Genomic DNA, 23,012 nt, shown 5'->3' on the forward strand with positions numbered 1-23,012 from the left:
ACGCTGCATTTTGTTTACACTTAGAAGAATTACTTATTGCAATATTTGCATAGTGTTCAGTTCTGTTTAATTACAGCAGTCTGTGAGGAAGAGTTCAATGGTGTAGGCACCAGATTCAAACCAGATTTCTTTCTAGAGCCGTAAAGTCAAATTCCAGTGAGACGGACACAGACTTTCATCCATATGAAGGAGAAGATGGTTTCAGACAGTCTCATACATGAAGCCTTTTATTCTTCTCCCCCTTTGGAGACATGAAATGAACGATGATGCCTTGTCTGCCTCCTTGGCTGTTAAAAATCCCTTAGGCCGTATTTCACAAGAGAAGGGAGGTAGATTGACTAAAAATATCCCCATTCCCGTGGCACACTGAACGTGGCACAGCCAGCCTCTCCCAGGTTTTAGGCTGCTTTTAGGATGCAGGTCTTTTAAGGTGGGAGTTTGGTCCCTGCCCTTGCCTGTGAAGCTCCCCGTGCAGCTGCATAGCCCCTAACAGGGACAGCCGTGGTGTTTCTAGAAAGCTCCATGAGGATAAAGGCCGCTCCAGCAAGGCCTGCGCAAGGGCCCGGCCTCAGCACCGAGGACAGGCGGTGGCGTTTCCCCGGCAGCTCCGAGGACCTTACCCCCTCTTGCAGGGTGCCATCCTCCACACAAACATGAGGAGAAAAGGACAAGTTTCGGTCACCCCCAAGCAGTTTACAGCACGTCTCCCTTTCGGGGTCGGGTACTCCGCCCCGCTGTTAATGTCATTAAATTTCTGCTTCGGCGTCGCGTTCTGAGGAGGCTTTTAGGGCTGAGATGGGACGCCGGCACCCTGCTCAACCTCCCAACGCCGGGAACACCGTCAGGCTTTGCCGTTCACCCGCCGGGGTCTCTTCCCGCCTTTTTTCCCGGGACGAGCCCCTGTGAGGTGCCCGGCCTGCAGGGGGCGCTCTTCCCTCCCCTGCCCGCCGGGCGGTGCTCGGCGGTGAGGCGGGGCGGGGCGAAGCGGGAAGGAGGGGCGTGGCCAGTTCAGCTTTCCCCGCCCAGCCGCCCGGAGGCTCTTCAGCAGGGAGGCGGCGGTGCGAGGTAACGGCGTCATGGTGAAGATCGCCTTTAACTCTCCCTTCGCCCAGAAGGACGAGCCGAAGAAGGAGGCCGCCGAAGCGCTGGTGGCCGATAAGGTGCGGGGAGCGGGGTATCTCCGTTGTCGGGAGGAGGGAGGCCGAGGGACGGCGGCGGGGAGAAGCGGGGCGGGGGGGGGGGAAGCCGCCGCCGCCGCCATCTTCTCGCAGAGGCTGCGGGTCGGGGGAAGGCAGCCGGCAGTTTGTGGAGCCTCCGGCGCGCTTGGCGGTTCTCCCCCGCCGCTCCCTTCGGCGCTGGGGCAGCTTTCCAGCGTGGGGGAGGCAGCTCGGCGGTTTTTGCCCCGGGGTGGTGGTGCGAGGGGGAGGTCGCTTCCCTCAGGGCCGCCGCGGTGAGGGGGCGCCCGCCGGGCCGTGCGGGTGTGAGAGGGCCGGAGCGCGTCGCGGCGGTTTGCGGTGCCCTCGGCACAGCCATTTTCCCAACCCGGCTGCCTCTCGGGAGGCCGCGGGCGGTGCCGAGCTGCGGGCTGGCGTGATAGAGCCGGGTCGGCTTCGGGCCCGCACGCAGGGGGGTAGGCCCGGGTGTTTATCTCGGAGCTGAACCGCTGCCAGGGCCGTGTTTCCTGACGGGGTTTTAAAGCTGCGTAGGTCGCCGGTGGGTGAATCCTACGCCCTGGCGAGCTCCGGGGCTCGGCTCCGTCCCGGAGCCGCGGCCAAGCTGGGGAAAGGCGCAGGCAAAGTGCCGTGTCCTCGGCCGCAGCCTGGTTGTCTGTCCCGTGTGTCCGTCCCCGCCCCAGGGAAGAGCAGGTTTGCAGCAGCGTCTTCTAGGCAAACAAAGTGGGTTAGGGCTCATCCTCGGCTCGCTGCTGCTCTGGAACTCTCGTAGGCAGCGAGTTGGAGAACGGCGCTGTGGTGAGGTGTCTGGGCTGCTGGTATGTCTAGCTTAATTTAAGAAACCTGCCATAAAGGGTTTTAAATAGAAACCCAGGCAAGTACTCTGTGGTTGGCTTTTCCTTCCTAATGGGTTGCCGTGTCGCTGACTTGAATTGAACTTTCCAAATCCGTGGGACGCTTTATGTTGAAGATATCTTGCTTAGCTGGTGACGTTTTTAGTCAGATGAAGAAGATCAGCGTCTAGGTAAATAAATAAATAAACCAGTAGCTCTAGAGGAGGAATATGGGATGCACTGAGTTTATCTGTAATCAGGGAGTAAGAAAATTTAAAAAGCCAACAACAAAACTTGTGGAGTTGGACTCTAGGGTCTTTCCCCCCCCCCACCCCCCCCGCCTTTCTTCTAAGCTGTAATCAGGAAAGCAGCTTGCCTTTCAGACCAGGGAGCCTCTGCCTCACCTGAAATAGCCTCCCTTTGACAGGGGAAGGGGTGCAGAGTGGTGTTATTGCTTAGTGGACTCTTTTGAGCTGGAGGAGTGGTATGCGTGCACAGTTAATACAGTAGCGCCGAATTACTAGATCAAGAGGAGGGGGAGAAAGCAGCGAAACAAGGTAGATAGAGGACTAATTCAAATTTTGAAAACGTCATTAGTCCGTCCAGTTCCTCAGAGGACAAACTCATCAGCTATTCCCAAGGCAATGTGTTAATATTTTTACTGGCCCTCTACCATGCAAGTTCTGAACATAATAGTTCTAATATACACTTACACCCTTGCTTCTCCTCTCATGACAGCTGCTCTTCTTGATGTAGAAGCTACTCCTGCTGTTTTGTTATACCTGTCACAGTATTCTCCATGTTTGCACATGTGGATGTGGTTTTTTTTAACAACTCTTCACTCTGACTTCAGGGCTTAGAGTTGCACGGAAACATCAGGTTCACAATTTTACTCCAAGACAAACTTGTTCTAGTGCTTGTTAATGTCTCCTTTTGCTGGATTATTTGTGCAGCGCAAACAATCTTAATGGCTAATGTTGGCTGAAACAGCACAATTAAAGTCCCCTAGAATATCCACACAAAACACTTGAGCTTGCAGAATATTCTCCCTGCAGATTCGTTGGAGCTGACTGTGTCAACAGTATCTCTTGAGCTAGCTGCAGATGTTAACACAAGTGATTTTTCTTCTCCTCTCTTACTCCTAGTTTGCTATGCTTGTTACTGCACAGTTTAGAACTGCATTTTCTTTGCAGGTTTTTTATGACTTTTATTATTTTTCAGCAGAGGCTTTGTAACCTATGGAGTGAAGTCATGCTATTGTGTTCTCTTATCAGCGCTGTCAACTCTTCTCAGATTCAGGCTGCCTGCATTGCTTCTTAAAAGATAAATACCTTTGCTTTGTTTGAAATGTGTAGTGCAAGTGTAGCTAATTACTTGTTGACATCATCCAAGCCCTAGGATGTCTGTAGAACGCCTGCTGCGGACTGTTGTGTTCAAGTAATAATAGGCTAGATGAGTAAGTTACTGAAAGGTGTAGATGAAGGTGGCAGGATATGAAGACGTCAGAATTGGTCTTGATCTTAAAAGCCAGTTAGTGGTGAAGGATTGTTTTCACATAATGGCATATAAATGTGGCATAATTCTGACTTGAAACTAGTTATGTTTGGTTTTTTGCTTTTTTATTGACAAATGCTTAACTAGCCAATTGTAGTGGCTTATGTCTTGCTGAACCAACATTTTTCTGTTTGGAGGATGCGAGAGTGGAATGTAGGAGTATTGACTTTCGCAAAAGAGCTTGTTTTTTGTTTCAGTACTCGCATAGCTGATGCATTTGACTTTTACACTGCTACATCTTGCTGAGCATGGAAATATGTGCAGCCTTTGTAATAATACTGTGGCTTGTTGTGATCACAGGTCACTTAATATATTTATGTTCTTCAGGAGTGCAAATAGTGGGACCCAAATAAAGAAAGGCCGTGGAAGCTGCTGTGCTAAATCTAGCTACTGACTCTAGGAACAATATGAAGGAAAAGATCTTTTGCTGTGAAATCCAGTTTTTCTTCCTGACCAGTATAAAGAGCAGGTCTTGAAAGTGAGCTGCTAAATTCTGGAGTCTTGAATCATTAAAGGGATGTACTTGACCAGATATATGGATTAGGGAATGTCTTTTCTGATTGTTTAGTATTTGGCAGTATTTTTGCTAATCTTCTCTCAACTTGGCTTGTGTGAGCCTTTCACCTGGAAGCCTAGAAAGGTACTGAAAGAACTCCTGAGTGTTAAACTTGGCATTCAGACACCACCACTAACTTTGCAATTGGTGTCACACAACTCATCACCATGTTACATGGTGGTGATAGTACTTGCCTTTGGATGCAGTCATCTTCTGTTTGAGAGAACACTGCGGAGTGGGGGGGAACAAGTCACTGAACTAAAGAGGTAAGCTTCAGGCTGCTAGGAGAAAAACTTCCCTGGGACTTGGGTGGAGGAGAGAGTGTTTTGAAGCTGCAAGGTAGGATGTACTACAGGGACTTATGTTTATTTGGCATAATTTGAAGCTGCATTTAAGCTGATGAGTGGTTCTCTTTAATAGTGGACTTCGCTTGTGCATATTACAAGTTCTAAAACCTGAATGTGTGACTCCTGTCGAATCTCTATTCCACAGCTAATAGACAAAATTGCATCTTCAGTTTTTCTGTTAGTCTAGGTTTGTAAGGAAAAGTTATCTTAAGCTAGCTGTGATAGCAAGAGGAGGATAGGAAATAGGCTTTTGGGAAGAGGCCTGAAAACATTGTGTACCTTAAAATGAGCTTGCTCTACAAAGCTTGCTTTCCTTGTACTGTATTGCAGGTGCAGCACTGTGTATTTTGTTACAGTTATTTAAATTTCTTGCACCTCAAATAGTTTCTGGGTAATGGTTTGTCTAGAAAGCATCCTCTGAGAATATGTCCTCTTTCGATGGTGTTTGAAAACTGATCTTTATATGATGCAGTAGTATTTCATGTAAGTGTTTTCTTATTATATGATGCTTGGCTTACCATTCTCACTGCACACGTAGAAGAAATGGAAGATGGTAGGCCAAAGTGAAGCAGTGTGTAACAGCTTAATTTAAATTCAGAGCAGCTATGCTTTCTAAGTTCTCATCCCTCTTTACTTAAAGGATCCAGAAGTTGCCACACATGGAGGTGAAAACTCATCTGGAAGATGTCTGTTGACTCTGCTGGGTCTAGCGTTCATCTTGGCAGGAGTTGTTGTCGGTGGAGCCTGCATCTACAAGTACTTCATGCCTAAGGTAGTGTGCAAGTTCCTTTTTCTTTAAGCATCACTGAATAAAAAAAGTGTAATTATAAATAGATTAGTACTGTAATAGAAAGCCTTCAATAACTGGGACATGAAGACCGCTATGTCCTTTATAAAATCTCCAGGTGTGACAGACCTGTGCTTTGTTATAGCATGAGAGTTAGAAATAGAGTTTTAAAGCGACATTTGCTATAAAAATAACTAGCCTTGCCCTTACTTTCAGCATAAGGTGTACCGTGGTGAAATGTGTTACTTTGAAAATGAAAATCGTGATCGTGCGGTAGAACCTTATTTCCTCCCTATTGCTGAAGAAGCTGACATTCGAGAAGATGATAACATAGCCATCATTGATGTACCTGTTCCAAAGTTCTCAGACAGTGATCCGGCAGCAATCGTTCATGACTTTGATAGGGTGAGTATATGTGAAGCCATAAGAAATAACTAGTCTTATTGCTCATTGGGAAACTGTGGTGCAGATGGTAATCGTAACAGCTCCAGGGTTTTAATTCTTGAGATACCTTTAAAGGTTACTGTCAATGCAAGCTTCTCTTTGGGGTGGGTTTAAGTGTGGGAAATCTGACCCTTTTAACACTATCATAGTAGACTTAACACTCCCCCCTTGCAGAAGTTACAAGAATGTTAGAGGAGTTCATACTCACAGTGACTCTAACTGGATTGTTTCTCAGAACAATACATCTCAGTGCTGTGCAACTTTAAATATTATTGCCCGTCGGATGTCTGGAAGTGACACTTGCTAGTTGGTCAAGAATTCTACATAAATGAAAGTGAGGGTAGGAGAACAGTGTAAATCTGAGTTGAGAAATGGGGAAACTGAGGATTCAGTCTTAAGATTCTGCCAGACTGTGTTAGAGCAAAACATAGAATTCCAAATAAGTGTGGGCCTTGGATAAGTGAATTGAAAAATCACTTCAGGTGGCTGAAACCTGGAACTTGAAAATGCTTTGCTAGTTGCATGTAGTTTCTCTAAAGCAAAGATGAGAGGATGGTTTTAATTTGACTTTTTTATTAAAGGTGCGTCGATAGTATTAATGGTTATCCTTAGTCAGCTGTAAAAGCTGTCGCAGGTTGCTTGTAAATCAAACCTTGGCAATGCAGATAGGATCACAGTAAAGACTAGAACTGACCTCTGTACATTCTGCCTTTAACAGTAGCATGGAATGCCACAGAGCCAAGCTGTGCTACCTGTGTTTGCAGTATTTGCAGCTTTGATCTGTGTTGTCTTGACAGAATCTTGGCTATAACTTAAAGGATTCAGGCAACTTAAGAACTTCAGATGATTCTGGCTAAGTGCTATGCAAAGTCATAATAAAACAAGTAGATAACTTGATAATTCTAGTGTCTGCAGTTCTTGCACTCTTTGGTAATGCTGATGTGACTTTCTAGAGACAAGTACTTTGTCTGAAGAACTATTTACAGGGAATGATTGCTTATCAGCAGTTGGATACCTTTTGCTTGCACTGTGCTTAATTAGACTTGTTCAGTTATGAGAGCATACTGCCAAATACTTGCTCTGTATTAATACAAACTGTACTCATCTAGAATTATGATAGAAACTGCTTTTATAGTCAGCTCTCACTGCTGTACAGAAGTCCTGATGTAAATCATAGCTATAACCACTGTGTTTCCAGAAGCGGTAATAGCTAAGTTTTTACGCTAGACAGTTCCTGAGTGCATTGCTTTGATACTAGCTGCACATGAACTCCAGCTTTTTGAGCTTTCTTCTTAGTCCTTGTAGAACTGTGTCCTAATAATCAAAGGGCACGTTTAATTAACTGAAAAATTGTTTTCAAAACAGCTTTTGACAGCGTACCTTGACTTGCAACTGGGTAACTGCTATGTGATTCCGCTGAACACATCCATAGTTATGCCGCCAAGGAATTTGATGGATCTCTTCGCAAAACTGGCGGTATGTGGAAACTTTACTGTTTAGTTATGCTGACAAGATTGCTTTTGATAAGAATGCTGGGTGTTGCTCCTGAACTACAGTCTCTTGCTAGAACAGTCCTCTTGCCATCAAAGTACATAATCCCCCTGGCTCAGTCAATGTACTGAAGTTAAGGCCAGCTGTCAGTGTATATTATGTTGAGTAGATTCATGCTTAATGCTCGTATTAATACCTAGCTTTATGAAAGCTGAAAGCAACTAGCAAATAAGGTTAAATTTAGCTATTATGAAGGAATTTGATAAAGCTCCAAGTATCATTGAAAGCCTAAACCTGAAAGTTACTACCGGAAAGCTCCCTTGCCCCATGAGAGCTTTAATGAAAAGAGCAATGCTAACTTGTTCTTCTGCTTTATTTGCACTGTAGTTATGAGCTCACTGCAAGCATTTTGACTCTTCAGTGACTAAAACTGGTATTTTTGCAAGATGACTTATGGGTCAAGTTGATAGAGCTTGCTGCTACTTCCAAATTAAATGCGATACTGAGCTATTGTGTGTCTAATGTACTTTTTTCAAAAGTCATTGAGTCCTCTACACCTAGTGCTAGAGGTCACCTGATCTAGTTTAGCTTGTTTTGGTTTTTTCTCTTTTTTTTTTTTTTTAACCTTCATGGAAATGAACTTTGAGTGTGTCTCCCTGCCCCTATTTTTAGGAGTTGGTCATGAAGGGTGGGAAGTTGTTTCAATAGTGCTGTGATCTTCTGGTGAAGACTTAACTTTTGTATGTTGCACTGCTGTTGGTTTGGGTTTTTTGTATTAGAAATACATTGCCTGAAACATGGAAAAATTCATAATACTTTGTTTCTCCTCTTTTAACTGCAAACTTTGTGTTGCACACAAATAAACTTGAACTGGTTCTATTTGTTTGCTTCATGTGAGGTGAGCAATGTTAAGGGTAACTGTGCTTTGTTTTGATGTAACTGCAACTGTTTGAAATAGCCTTTGTCAGTTTTTAACTTCTCTGTTATACAGCTGTTTAAGACTAGCATATCTTAGTATTAAAAAGGAGGAAAGTTGAAATCTAGTGCTTGAAGCCCTTCCAAAGCAAAGAGTAACACATAGGGATGTTTGTCCATTGTTAGCAGAATACTGTATCTCAAGGGTTTTTTTCTCTTTTAGACTGGCTCTTACTTGCCTCAGACCTACCTAGTCCGTGAAGAAATGGTGGTTACAGAGGAGATAGATAATGTGTCTGATTTGGGTATCTTCATCTACCAACTCTGTGTTGGAAAAGAGACATTCAGACTTCAGCGCAGAGACCAGATAATAGGTAAGTTCCCTTCAGTAAAAAACAAATCTATTGTTCCAGTAGGGAAGGGGTAAATAACTTAAACCTTTGGAGTTTTTAGACTTAGAAATCTGTGAGTGTTCAACATGAGCTGAGACTATTCATAGAACCGATGGGTATTTTTCCCTACTTTCAAGTATGTAGCCAACATTTCATTCGAACATGGTGAGAGAGAGAGTTTCAGTTATGGAATTAGAGGTTACATGTCCAAACCAAGTTTGAGCTTAAGCCTATTTTATGTTCCATCTTTTGGTCAAACTTGCAGGTTAGTTTGGCCCCAGAATTCATACAATCATCTGATAATATGAGTCTCTGTAGGTGCAGCTTAGTCTATCGCTGTCCTATCTAAAACTGAGTTACAGGAGCACCAAGTAAAAGCATTATCTACAAGTCCACTTGCTCTGGAAAAAAAATAAAAATTAACAACTAGCTCTGGACATCCCAGACTTCCTCTCTAGAAGAGGAAGAACACCTCATGGGAACTTCTGGGCTCTGTTTCTTTGCCTGTCTGCTCATGCCACCCCCCTGCCATTCTGTGAAAAGGATTGAATTTGAGGTGTCGGTGGTTTGACATACTGGAAGGAGGTCTGGAGTACAGAAATCTGATCCTATGAAATTTAGTTCACTGTAGTTCTCAAAGCATTTCATAGTTTGTTGCTCTCACCAAACACATAGTGAACTAATCCTTTGTCAGTTACAGCCTTTCAGAATGCAAACGTTTGGTTTGTCAGAACTCTCTGCTCTGGTTTTCCTGCCAAGCTCTTAGGCAAGAGTTTCCTCAGCCCAGTTACAGCTAGCAGCATCAGGAGCCACATCTGCTGTTTGCTAGAGACTACATCCTGTTGCTAGATGGAAGGCTTTGTATGTGGGAGCATAAAACTGGGCCTGTGTAGCTAACGGTGTAGGGCATGCGAAGAAACAGTAAATGTTGCCTTTATGGAAGGGAGAGGCACGTGTCTCTTAGATGTTGCGAAGATGCTTTTCTGAACAAGTCTAGACTGACTGCTGCTGTGAATGAAAGACTGTACAATACTGTACAGACAATACTGCGAAGAGTGTTTATAAATCGCTTTCCTATAGCATGTTGTTCACATTGCTGCATAGCAAGACTTTACAGAATATTTGCACAGAAGGATACTAGTAAATAGATAATGCTTCTTGGTACAGTTTCTGTTCTGCAACTAACCTTGTTTGCCCTTGTGGGGGAGGTGGGCAGGGAATCTAGTCAAATGGAAGACTGCTGCTGAGGAGAAAATTGTTCGGGGACAAGGCTTGTCTCGACTTCCAGATCAGATTTCTAGCATGCCTTTCTTCTAGCGTGTACAAGCCATGCGCACATAAATAATTAGACTAAAATGGATAGACTCCTGTAACATCAGTGGAGAAGTCGTCTTGTTTAGCTGGTGTTGCATTGGTGCTCATATTTTGTAGAGTTCATGGGTTCATCTGTTAGACCAAACTGACCTCAGGTTCTGCAGCAGTTCCCTGGAGTTGTAACTGAAGGCATGTGAGAAACTGGACAGGTCATCCTGACTGTTCAATTACATACTCAGTTAGATAGCCATTGGAAACTTCTTAGCTTGTACAGGCATTAAGATAAGGACAGCCTGTATTTTAAGTGTTTATAAACTAAAGCAGTGCCCTGCTGGGTTTCTTTAAGAGCTAGTGCTTCTAGACTTCAGTGGAGAGCTTCTCTTGCTTGCTCTGAACAATTCTCTGCTTATTAAACGAGCTATAAATATTTCTTCTCTAATTGCTGTATATTGAGGTGCTTTAGTTGAGCAGCTTGTCTTTGATGGTAGGACTACTACATTCTTGTCTCCTAGTAAAGAGTCACAGCTGATAGAGGTAAACTGCCTGTGTCCAGATCCAATGCTGGCATGTCCCAAAATAGAGAAAATCACATTAATAGTGTTAGGAAAAACTTCAGTAAGATCATCAGTTGAGTGGCAAATCCTCACAGGGCTCCCATCAAGGTGAAGACTGCTCTATAGAAGCACACTCTGGGTGGGGAGAAGTGCTGATAAAGAACTAGGGCTTTTTTCTGCACCCTTTTTGAGTTTTTAAACTCTTTCCCTGTAATTTCAATCTGCTTTGCTTTTCATTTTCTTTGTGTTTAGGAAGGGCTATGAGAAACTTTTATCTATCTATTGATCTATTTATTGTTGTCTCTTCTGTCACTAAAATGGTGGCAGGGATACTATTTTTTAAAAAAAGCTTGCTTGGTTTGTCCCGTGTTGTATGTGGCCCCCTCTCTTGTTACCATTCTGAAAATGAGGGAGGCTTTCTGATAGAAAACAAACTGAAATCAAGCTCTAGTGGCAATTCATGGCTGTAGAAACACTATGTACTGAATGATTGTATCTTGCTGCTGTTCATAATGATACAAAACCTGTAAATACTTGCTGCTGGGTTATAGATCTGCTTTACTTAGGCTCTCACCTTCTCTCGTCCCCAGGTCTGCAGAAACGTTCAGTGGAGAACTGTCATTCAATCAGACACTTTGAAAACTCTTTCGTTGTTGAAACAAAGATCTGTCAACAGTGAAGGGTGTTGGATGGGAGGTGACTAGTTCACACCTTTATTGAGAAGTCTGAGCATTAGACATTGACTTCTTAAATTAAAATGTGCAGTGATAATCAAAAGCCTTATGCATTTTCTGTGTACTGCTTGTATTTCAAAAGACAAAGTCACCATTTCAGCTTTCTTTGATCCTTGGTATAACTTTTTAGTTATCTCATGTAAAACTTAAATTTGAGTAAGGTTTTTTTAGAAGGTTAATATCAGTTTATCCGTTGAATGTGTTTGATTTAGTGTAATCTGGGAATGGCAGAAAAATATATATATATATAAAAATGTTAACCAATTCCTTGGCTGGAACCAATTCTGTTCACCTTAACTTTCACAGAATGATTAATATTAATAATCTGTGGTTTGCACATCTTGCGTAGTTCTGTAGAATAGCTCTGCACTCCGTATCCTGGCTAAAAAACCTTCTGATGTGTATCATTAAAGGTTTATTTTAACTACCATGTGTGAAGCATGTAAAATCCAACCTCAGTGATCATAAACCTTTAACACTACCCTATTTCATTTTGTGCAATTACTGTATTGAATTTGTATGTATATTTGGAACCTTCCCCGAGCTTATGTTTAATTCTTCTACCTTTGTTTGGTTTTGTGCTATTTAGTTGTTAGATTCAGATAGAGTTGCTCTTAAAGCTTGTCAGTATTTTTGGTTATGGATTTGTTTATCCTGTAACTTCCTATTTCAAGAATCTGTTCTGGTATAGCTCACTTGTGAATGTGACTGTAGTTGTAAACTTAAACTACTCTGGCTTATATAAACTTTTTAGATCAACTTTTTATGAGCAAGTAGCGTTACTACTGCAGTCAGAGCATTGTTCCTTTTTTTGAAAGCTGCAGTATAAAGATAATGAAGAGTTAGTGTCCTGCAGTTGATGAACTTGAGAGTTTTATTAAGGGACTTTATATTGGCATAAATTCTGCAACCCTATAATAAATGTTTCTCTAAAACTTTGGTGTTTGTGTGACTTCATGGTGCTCAGAGGCAAGAGTGCAGTATGCTGGTATATGGCCCATGTGGGAGAAGTGATGGTTATAGGCCTGGGGCAGCATGCAGTGCTGTCCCCTCTTACCCTCACCTCTTTTTCAGCTGGTGAAGCCCAATTTCCTCTTCCTGTTGTTGTGGAAATGCTTTGTGGCGCAAAATGAACGTGAGCAACAGAGGGAAGAAAAGACATCTTGCTTCAGACTTGATACCCCAAGGGGCAATTCTCAGTGATGTTTAGTGCTATAAACTGAACCCACTGAGCGGAGTTCCTGGCATGTGGGCAGTCAGTTGTGGTTATAGCGAAGGGAAGATGCATTCTGTAAGTCATCCATTTGAACAGTGGTGTTGATCAGGCTGGTGATTAAAGGTTTGCTTGTCTTATTAACACTGCCATAAATATACAGAGAAGTCTCTTTAATAGACCAAGGCAGCAGAGGGTTAATTAACGACTTACTGTAACACCTTTCAGTATTTACCCATGAGCTTTGCTGAACTTTAAGCTCAGAATTATGAGAGTGCTGTGGTGAAATTTCTTTGACTGGTCCTCAGAGAGCTAAAGTGTGTACTGAACCTTTCTGGCTTTCCTGGAAAGTGACTTGGACTATACAGCTGGCATTAAAAGAGTAAGCGGGCTTTCTGTGCTAAGAACTGGGAAGTGAGAAGTGACTATAGGAGTAGCTGCTCTCAGTCATTGTTCATGAAACTGTGCAGAGGAAGGGAGTAGAGCACAGCTCCTGGGCAGTAGGGGATTCTACTGCCTTGTCTTGGAAACTAATGCAGCTCTTCTCCCGAGGTGTATGGTGAGGCAATGCAGAGGATGTGTCCCAAAAGTAGAGCTTTGGTCTGCTTGGCTCTAGAATAGTAAGTGTAGGACAGTATTTCACTATGTACTTAAATTTTCTGAAATGGAATGCTGTAGAAGGCTCTTAATTATTGTCACTGAGAGTCAGGTATGCTTTACTGAAACAGGTATGTGTTACTGGGGGAAGTAGCTGCACTGACAAAGTCCAGCTACAGACTTGCATGTGCTTGGGCAAGTTACCATCATCGTGATTTCCTCCTCCTCCTGATTGTCTGAGAGGATAACTGGGGTGGGTTGGCTGTCTTGTTTGTTTTGGTAGTCTTGAGTGGAAGGGTTTGGAAACGTGTTAGTTGCAGAGTGCAAGAAGCATCTGCTTGCAGTGTTGAGGTTTGACTTTCCTGAAAACAAAAAATATGAATTCTTCCTTCTAGCTCTGAGTGACTGTGCAGTGGATGGCTCTCGCTGTATAAGCCTTTAACCTGCTGGCTGCCTTAAGACATGTAACAGGAATGCTAGACATGCTTCCAGATTGAAACTGTTTCAGCCTTTTACCTTTGTCTGGTAAAGATTTTAGAAGAAACGAAGTCAGTTCCTTAAGAGCTTATTAGATGTTCTAGGCAATAAGCCAGGATCTGTTCAAAGGAACAGATTGTTCTTACCTGCTTGGTGCTCTTGCATTGAGAAAGTAGCTGAAGTTTCAGTCATGTGTGTGGTGTGCTAGGCTTATTATCTGTCCCTAATCATTTTATGCTGGGGGCAGGCATTTGTGTCAAAGGACTGCAGTTTTAAGGTTGCTTCTATGAAAACAGCTAGTACTCCTGGGATCTTCTAATGCTGTCTCTCAGTTTGAGTAGCTCCTGTGTTCAGCTGCTCTGTAGGAAGCAGGAGAAGAGGGCGTGAGCCACAGGAGTCCTTTGCACCAGTAGATGGCACAGGCAGCCAGCGCTTGGGTGTAAAGTATGTGTAACCGATAAAAACTTGGTGTATTTATTCTAACATACAGGTTTTCGGGTATTTTGCCAAAATTAAACCTAAAAATGGTTTGAGGAAAGCTTCCTCTAGGTGGTGTTCAGTGTCTTTGCTTAGTTTTTATCTATAGTATAGAACATTTTTGTAATACAACTGTAACCTGTGTAAAACCCTATTAGATATCTGAGTAAGACTGTGCTTCAAACATGGGTGTGGTAACTGAAGGGATAACACTACCAAGATGTAAATGTGAACTTATTTGCTGTAGTAGCTTCTGTTTACAGGTGTGCTTACTGAAAAAGCAACCGGTGTGCACAGGACAATCAGCAGTATCTGTGCACTTGCTTATTGACAAATTATTTTTATGCTAGCTTGCAGGTTATTTTTCTGACACAGTATATTTTAGATATAAGTTTTAAATACCTTTATGAACGTTAAGCTGACAGTCCAGCACTTTGGATGATTCTTCTTCCAGCGTTACATGTGAGGTTTTTTTTCAAGTTTAAATACTCTAATTAGAAAGAAACATAAGAAAAATTACAGTTAAGAACAAACTTGAATTTATTGCTTGGAGGAGATGCTGTTGACGTTTGCAGAAGCCTGATGGCTTTTTGTCTGAGTGTGACTGGTAAGATGTGGGCTGCTGATGGTGTTGTGTATGTGATAGAAACTTCCATTAGAGTAGGTGCTAGTCTACACTGGAACTTAGAGTTTCCTCCAGTCTGACTTTGTAAAAATTCGTAGGAATTAAACTGTTATTTGCATATATGAATACCTTGAGATGAAGATCCAGGGAAGAAAAAATGGGGACAGTGTGGAGGTGAAGATCCAGGGAAGAAAAAACGGGGACAGTGTGGAGACCTTTGAAAGACATACTAAGGCCTCAACCTGGTATGAAATAGAGCTTTAGTACCTCAGACTTGATAAACTGGTTGTCTAAAAGTGAGACATTTTTCATAATAAGCTCAACTCTGTACTGTGGACTGTTGCAGCACAGCCATGCTTAGTATGGTAGTGAAAAACTCTCACCTCACACCCACAGCAAAAGTTGCAGTGTATGTATGCAGATGCATGGAAGATAAAGAGCCTGCTAGGACTCCAGCAAGACTGGACTGACTTCTGTGGACTTCATTAGTTCCTGGCATTACAGGGAAAGCCACCAAAAATACAGATGTGCTCAGCAAAGTTTATGGTGAATGATGGCAGAAATGTCAGAGCACTGAAATTGTCTCTGAATTTCCCTGCGAAAAATTCTGGTTTACTATTTTTAAATCATGCTTCTATGTCTGGGATTTGTTCTTCCCCGACTGCTTCAGCTCTGCTTGCAGCAGGATGGGCTGAATTGGGCAGTCCCCTTGTTAATGATCGAGCAGCTGTCAGCTTTAGATTTTGTAGGTTGATGCTTTTGTTTCTTGGTCTTCTCTGAACTACTCAGGAAGGCTAGAAAGAAAGAAAAACATTATGATGTTTAACTAAAGACAGCCTCTTCCACCCTACCACTTCCCTGATCTGCTGCATTTCATCTTGCATTCTCCTAACATGCCCTAAGCTAAAAAACCCCCGAAGCCTAGAACAGAAGAGAACATTTGTAGGGCCAGAAAAAGGCAGTCCACAAAGCCTCTGCAGTGGCACAGTAGCTAGCCATGCGGCTGAATTACCGCTCTGGGAAGTCTGAGCTCGAGGTTGGGCTTGGAAGGATTAAAGCTGCTTTGACTGTCCTAATTTTAAGCCGTGTGGGGGATGGCTTGGCTGCCAGCTATGGCACAGAGCCCAAATGCTAGCACTGATTGAAGCTTCGAGACTGCAACCAAAATAATTATAATATGTATAATTACAGTCACATTATTTCATTAAAATTATTTCTTCATTATGTGTATATATTTGTGATATTATGTAGGCAATATGAATGGGTGTATTTCCTGCCTTGAGAATAATTAAAGACTCTCCACCTAGCACTCCACCTCCAAAGGAAATTATTTCTTATAGTTCAACTATTTTGTTTACTTAAGCGTATTTTTTTCTCTGTCCTGTGACACCTCCGAGTTCTTCATTAACAAATGTGAAAGTGAATTTACTATCTTAAAAGTCATTCTGACTGTGAATGTAGAGGTTGCGTGTCTATTACAGAAGCATTCAGGTTCTCATGAGCTGTTCCAGTTTAGGACTTGTTGATGTTTGAAGCTGTTCTGGGTTAAGGCTGTGTGTGGACACCTGACTGTGGAACAAGGAGCTTCCTACAAACCTAATACTTTGTTGGAGTGGAACCAGGTGCTTGTATTCTAGAATGAGAGGGCCGGCATGTGGGATTCATCAGGAATAGATCCATGGATAGGTAAACCTACAGTTTCCACTTGATGATCAAAAATCCCTGGGGAGGAAAGGGATGTGTAGGGGTTTTTGGTTCTCTGGGATGGCAATACCAGTGGTAAACGTGCACTCTCACCTGACAGTAAGCAATTCAGTACTTTGGTTTCTCTGCACTTGCGATCGTAGCTTCTTTGTCATCTCACATTCTCAGCCACTTTCAGTCGTTAATCCTTAATGCTTAGAAAAAGAAAAGGGACGTAGAAGCCACCATTCAGGCTACCCTACCCTTACCAGTGTGCCTCATTGCCCAGTGTGAAGTTGGAAGCAGTTACAGCTTTGCCTTCTCACATCATGGTAAAAAAATAAAAAAATGCTGGGGGGGGAATCAGACTTTGACACAAAGTAAATGATAGCACTTCTGTGGTTGTGAGCTGAGCTGTAGCTGCTGGCTTTTCACATAAGTTTGTAGTCTGAAAAGAAATGAAAGCATTTCTGCTTATCTGGTACATCTATGCTGCAGTATAAGCTGCTTTCCCTGATGTCTGAGTTCTTTCTGCTCTTGTCAAAGCTTCAGTGTTCCTGCTCTTGACAGGTCACAAACCACCTCTCAGTCAGGTGGGTATCTGGATGCCTGAGAAGTGGGAACGATGTTCCAAAGACACAGTCTCCTTACATTACTATCTGTCCGAAAGTGTTTTGTATTGGTAAAGGTTTGCGTGGGTGGAGGTGGCTAGGAAGTAGATGTGTATATGGCTTGAGGAGAGCTTGTACCTATAATTGCTGACTGCTGGTGTACTTCAGAGGCCCAATTTTCACCATAGATTAAGACCCTTGATTTTCAGTAGGGAAATGACTCATGTTAACTAGAGGGAAGCCAGAGTTTCTGGCTGAGTGCCTTGAGTGTAGGAGAAAGAAGTGAGCTCCAGATCTCAACAACTTTTGTATTTCTTCTATAAATACCCTATTTGCAGATATACTGGGTATGTGCATTTATCTTTTTGCAGACTCGCGGTATTTGTCGTTTCTTAATGGAGCTAATGGTTTCCGTCTACAAAACTCTTTTTATTTCTCAGCATCATTTGATTTTCCTCCTCTTCTACGTTTTCATTTACTGTTTTTTAAAAACAACCAAACAAAAACCACTTGCCAAAAACCCTCTAGTGCTACAAAGGAAAGATGGGTCCTTGCTGCAAAGCTGGGATTTACAACAGAACACTAATGTCTGGGTGAGTTGGTGCCTGTGCTCTGAGGCTGGGCCCCTGTCTCCTACAGAAGAGCATCACCCCTTCATAGGGGAGGTGGTTGGAGGGGACCTGGTTTGCCCCGTTGCTCTCGCACACCATTCCACATAGAAGAGGTGGTGCTGGTTGTGGCTGTTGCCCTGAGGAGCATGGACGTGTTCTTCGAAGGTGTAAAATCTCAGCCTTGCAGCGTTGCTTTTGCATTCATCCTTTTGCCTTTGAGCAGACAGTGTTGTGATCCCCTATCCAGTATTTCTACCAAGGGCTACTTACTTTGTTTGATGCAAATGGAGGCAAACTCACCCTCATGAGGCCCTTGCAAATGCTAACCGCCAGCACCTGAGGGCTCGGCACTGAGCTGTGTGTGTTTTGGCCCCGCGCTGGTCTTAGACCTGGTGTTGAGCCAGTATAGGAATACCTTCCAGTTGCCAAATACGATTCAGTGTGAGCTTCAGAAATGCATGGATGTGCTGTGGTGCAACAAACACCTGAAGGCAAAACCCATCAGTAACAAAGTCATCAGTGGGGCTTGAATCTGGGATTTCTTCTGTGTTTAGTTCAGTGCTTGTGTACCATATTCAGCCTGCTTATTTCTATAGTTTACAGTCAGGTTTTTTTATTTCTTTTCAACTTCTAAATATCTGACTAGTTTGGTGTCAGGTTGGCTTTAGTGACGTGCTGTTGGGTGCTGGCAGTGCTGCCTGGGCAGCGGGTGTATCTCCAAAGGGATTTTGATGTTGAGAAACAATCTTCCCTTATGCTGAGCTTGGGGGTTTCGACCAGTCGCCAAAGTGCTCTTGGGTAATGAGAGAAGATCTTAAAAATAAGTGCTCTGGAGCATTGCCCACATTACATGGCTGCAGAGGGTTGTGCACCCATGGGAAGCGAGGCTGTTGTTCGGCACTGTCTTGTATCCCAGTGAGTAGTGGGATTATTTGCCCCACGCCAAACCGTCCTGCTTCCCCATCCGTGGCAGCTCCAGCAGTTGCATCCTTCACGCGTGATGGGCAGAAGCGCAGCGTGGTGCGGCTGGCCCCGGTGGGGAGAGCACCCAGGGGCCGAGGCACGGAGGGGTGATCTGCTCCCAGGAGGAACTATGCCACATCCCTTTTACTGATAAAAGGGAACTGATGGACTTGCTTGGTTGTAAGAGATTTCCTAGAATTTGTAGCAATATTTTTAAGGACACCCCTGTCCTGTGGCCAGCTTGACCCCTGTAGCCTGTCATAGACCATGGCTTTCTCGAAGTATATTAACATAATGGGGGGCTGGAGGGTAAATACCTCCTTTGCTGCCCTAAAGGGAGAACATGGCCCTGTCCCAAGCTGGTGGCTGCTGTAGAAGATCCCACTGAACCAGGAAGCAGCAAAAGAACTTTTGAGCTAGATGCCACCAGGGGTTTGATGTCTCCTGGGAGATGCCTGGGCTGGGTCAGCCGGGGGCAAACAAGCCCAGAGGGAGAAACTTTGGGTGAAGAAACTCACAGGAACAGCACCGTACCAGTGTGGGCAGTGGTGCTGCTGTTGTCTTTGGGCTTGTGATGGTGCTGCTCTGGGTTTTATGGAGTGTTAGCCAACTGGAACAGCCTGGGATGTGGGGCTTTGATGGTTAGCATTAATTCACTTAAATAAGAAACCTGTCATTAAACTAGAAACTCAAAGCTGTATGAATTTTAGCTTCTGTTTTACATAGGTCTCCTGGGAACTTTCTCTCTAGCTGTGCAGACCTCTGTCAGACCACAAGGAGTTACCGTTTCTTTAAATATCGACAATGTCACATAATAGTGGAGTTCGTGCAAGATAATGGTACTGAATCACAGGACTGATAAACATGCTGACAGCAGATTAGAAAAACTAGTCAGCCAAGACAAGAGTTTGGGTGGATTTGCAACTTTATAAAAGAGTTTTTCCCCTTGGAACTCGTGGGAGGGCGAGCAGGGAGGTGAAGCTGGCTGTGGGATGCTCGGAGCAGACCGCTGGCAGCTGCACATTGCAGTTGGTAAAAGCCATGACCTTCACTTAGCTGGAGCCCCACCAAGATACTCTTTTCTTACACCACTGTTGAGCCCACTGGGAAAATAGGTAGGCAGGTCAGTTAAAGAGGTTTGTTAATTCTTGCAATATGTTATGACAATTGGTTACATCATTTGTGTTCATCCTATCTTTGTTGGTTGTTCTGGTTTTTCTTCCCCCCCCCGCCCCAAATTCTACATAGGGGGAAAAAAAGTGAGTGTGGAAGGCTACTTCAGCAGACTGGCATCAAAAAATATAATCTTGTCAATTGTAGCTCAACCACTTGCTGACCATGGCAGTACCTAACCTCCAAGAGGCTTTGGTTTTTCCCCTCTTTTTAGCTTTATGTTGGCACCTCTGTGTATGCCCAGACAGAGCACTGGCTCTGAGTGGGATGAGGATTCTTTTTGAGGTCTAACTCATGCTGAAACAGGCTTTGGGGACATTTGCGCATGTTGCTGGACTCGCTTTCTCAGAAGTAGCCATTGCTCAATTGTCACCCACATATGGACAGGATGGAGATCCCTTGAAGTGGAGTGCTAAATGCCACCAAAAAACCTCCACCTAAGCCCTCCCAGCAGCTGGGATGTTTATGGAGTGTATCCCATCTTGGTTTGACGTAAGATACAGAAATAGAGCTCGAAGCAGGAACAAGCACCCAGGTCTTCCCCTTCGAGGAGACGGCACTAACCACCAAAAGTCACGTTCGTGTCTGTTCCTCATACCCAGGACCTGCCTACTGGGCTCCAATCTCTTCTGTTTTTTTCTCCCACTGCTTTGATGGAGGAGCAGAGACTATCCTCATACAGACTAGCCAAGGGCATTTTCGTAGTAGAGGAAATGGGGATTCAAATCCTCTCTTAAATTAAGGAGAGTTTTTAACCATTTTTCTTCCTTCTTAGGCAAGGACTATACTTATAGGGAGGTGCAGTGACAGCCTTACCCCTTCCCCATGTTTTAGGACCAGGGTGCACTCCTCCCAGAGAGATTGAATTGATGCTGGATTGTTAGAAACCCTAGTCCTACATTAAATCTAGCCTTTAGTGTATCGGATGGATGTGCCTGACCCTGGATCAGGCACCTCCTTCTCTTGGCTCAAGGTTGCTCTCTGAGGAAGAGAAGGATGATGACAGTCCTGAAAGAAGATATATTGATGCCCAAAAGCAGTCTCTGTTACAGCCAGAGATTATTCCTAAATGCAGTGCAAGGCTTAGGAGCCTGCCAGGCCAACAAGCTGTGCAGTTATTCCCCTTGTAGCTACTGGAAGCACGATGAGAAAGGACATTTCTCTTGCTGCTTTCTCGTGGTTGCACTGGCTCTGGTGGAACAGACCCTTGGGCAAGGGTTGAGCCTTCAGGAGACTGCACCGAGGCCATCCCCTCGCATCAGCTGACCTAATCCAAAAATAGGGTGGTGTCCATCCCTGTTTCCTCCTGGGAAGGTCAGTGTTTTTATTAATGGAAATTAATGAGCCTGCTGGTGTCAGCCGGAGTCTTTGCATGGAGTTCAATCTCAGGAGGTAAGGAACAATGTAAAAAGTAGGAGAAAAATAAAAAGGTGTTGGGGGTAATTTGTCAGTATTGAGAGACTGTGGATGAGTCTTTAACACAGGAGAAAACACTAAAGAAACACTGGAGGAAAGAACCGATGATAAGCAAAACAAAGATCCCTGTACCTCTGACTGCTTGTTTCAACTGGAATGTCATGTTTTCTCCCCAAGTTTCCCAAATATTATTCTTTGTGGCATATTTTTCTTCTAATTTTGAGAAATTCAGAGAGTCTTCCTCTCTATTTCTTTCAGCTGTGTTACCAATGCAGTTAAATTCTGAAGTGCAAATCACTGTGTTAGAGAGAAAGGTGACTGAAGCAGGTTAACCTGATGGTAGTTGCTGGTCCCAACAAACTCATTACAGTGGCAAGTGGTGGTGCCAAAACAGCAGCTGCAGATGTGTTCTGGTGGTTTATCACTATTATTTTGTTCTTGATGGCTTTAAGTAAATGGATGTCTTTTCAAAATCAGATCTGTTGGCCACTAATGTATATCATATAGATTGCACTTACACAAAGCTCAGTTTATCAGCGCAAATGCTGAAGCTCCTCTTCACTGGTAGTGTGAACCGGGCACTGTCCAGACAGCCCCAGCTTATCTGCTCTCTTTTTGTCAGGGCATTTATCAAACCATCTCTGACAAGTTTTTGTCTTTTTGTTTTTGTACTGGATGGGGCTGACTTGTATGTGGATCACTCGCTGTGGTTTTTTGGTTTATTTCGGGTGGGTTTTTTTGGGTGGGTGGGTGGTTTTTTTTAGTTACTGAGGTCTGAGGAGTGGTGTCCAGCAGCACTGAGTTTGGTGCTCTGTGCACCTTTATGGCCAGTGAGCTTTTCTGGTGACACTGGGGGCAATACTAATTTTTAACCTCTAACACCAAAGTGAAAAAGGAAGTAAACAGTGAAGTAAAAAGTGTTAAAGTTTGCTGCTCATGCAGCCTTAACTGGAGCAGGAAAATCTAACACCGGTTACAGAGAAATGGGGAGTCTTCTCAGGACACTGAGCAACCAAATGACAAAATAGCAAATAAAATCTAGTGCTGATAAAAGATGTGTAAGGGGGAAGAATTCTGCTTAGTCAAGAGGAGCTGGAAATCAGCCCTTTTCACACAGAAAGGAGATCTTTTGAGTTATGTGGATAGCTCACGGGCAGTGGCTGGTGATGGCAGAGGAGATGAAGACATTGGAAATGTCAGGGGACCCATGCTGTGGCCATCAGCACATCATCCTGCTCCCACCTCGGGGTGGCAGCCGGAGGGGCAAGAGGTGGCTGCGGGTCCCGAGTGTGGGTAAGACCTCAACTCCACCGGGACACGAGTTGTGCAGAGGAGGTGAAAAGGGAACCGTCTGCTCGTGGTGCAAGAGGAAGGGACGCCGAACGACGTTATCAGGTGGCCAGCTCAAAGCAACAGTGGTATGTTTCCAAGCAGTGTACACGTAACCAAAATGGGGAATTCATTGCCACTGGATTTAAGGGATTGGGGGGTTCAGGTGTGTGTTGGTCAAGCAGGTTGGAAAAGAGCTTTTCATGGCTCTGGAGAGTGATGCTTTCAGCGCAGCTGCAGGAAGCCTCACAACCAGCGGTTGAAGACAGCTGTTACCCGGGCAGGATTGCTGCCCACAGCCCGGCATTTCAATGCTCTCCCCAAGCCCACCATCAGCAGCAAATGAGCCGCTTCAGCCGTTTCTGATCTGGCTTGATGTGACCATCTTGTGAAGGACTAGAGAAGAGAACAGGAAGAAGGGCAGACGCGTGCTCTCCCACTTCGATGGCAGCTTAAGTCTCAAAGTGAAAAAAAAAAAAAAAAAACAAAAAAAAAACACCAAACCAAAAAAACCTGTCATGTCTCTCCTCGTGATGACAGTGACATAAACGAAGCCCGAGGTGTGATGAAATCGTCTGCAGCTGTTGCAGGCGGCGCTTGCACTTTCCACGGCGTGTGGGTTTGGAGGCGTGTGGCTGTGTGGGAGTCAATGGAAACGGGGGGGGGGGGGGGGGGGGGGGCTGCGATGTGTGGCATTCGGAAACACGCCGAGAGCTCTGTTTCCACCCAGAACTCTCCTCGTTC

At 44.1% G+C, this 23,012-nt stretch overlaps 1 protein-coding gene across 1 annotated transcript; it reads left to right on the forward strand.

Moving 5' to 3' along the window:
* Positions 1–1,001: 1,001 nt before the first annotated feature.
* On the forward strand, positions 1,002–12,032 carry ITM2A (integral membrane protein 2A). Its single transcript, XM_049827597.1, has 6 exons — positions 1,002–1,160; positions 5,103–5,234; positions 5,466–5,654; positions 7,059–7,169; positions 8,323–8,473; positions 10,950–12,032. The coding sequence occupies exons 1-6, from the start codon at positions 1,077–1,079 to the stop codon at positions 11,036–11,038; spliced, it is 756 nt and encodes a 251-aa protein (XP_049683554.1). The 5' UTR covers positions 1,002–1,076; the 3' UTR covers positions 11,039–12,032.
* The last annotated feature ends 10,980 nt before the right edge of the window (positions 12,033–23,012 follow it).

Source organism: Accipiter gentilis, chromosome 24, assembly GCF_929443795.1.
Source record: "Accipiter gentilis chromosome 24, bAccGen1.1, whole genome shotgun sequence".
Lineage (NCBI taxonomy): Eukaryota > Metazoa > Chordata > Aves > Accipitriformes > Accipitridae > Astur > Astur gentilis.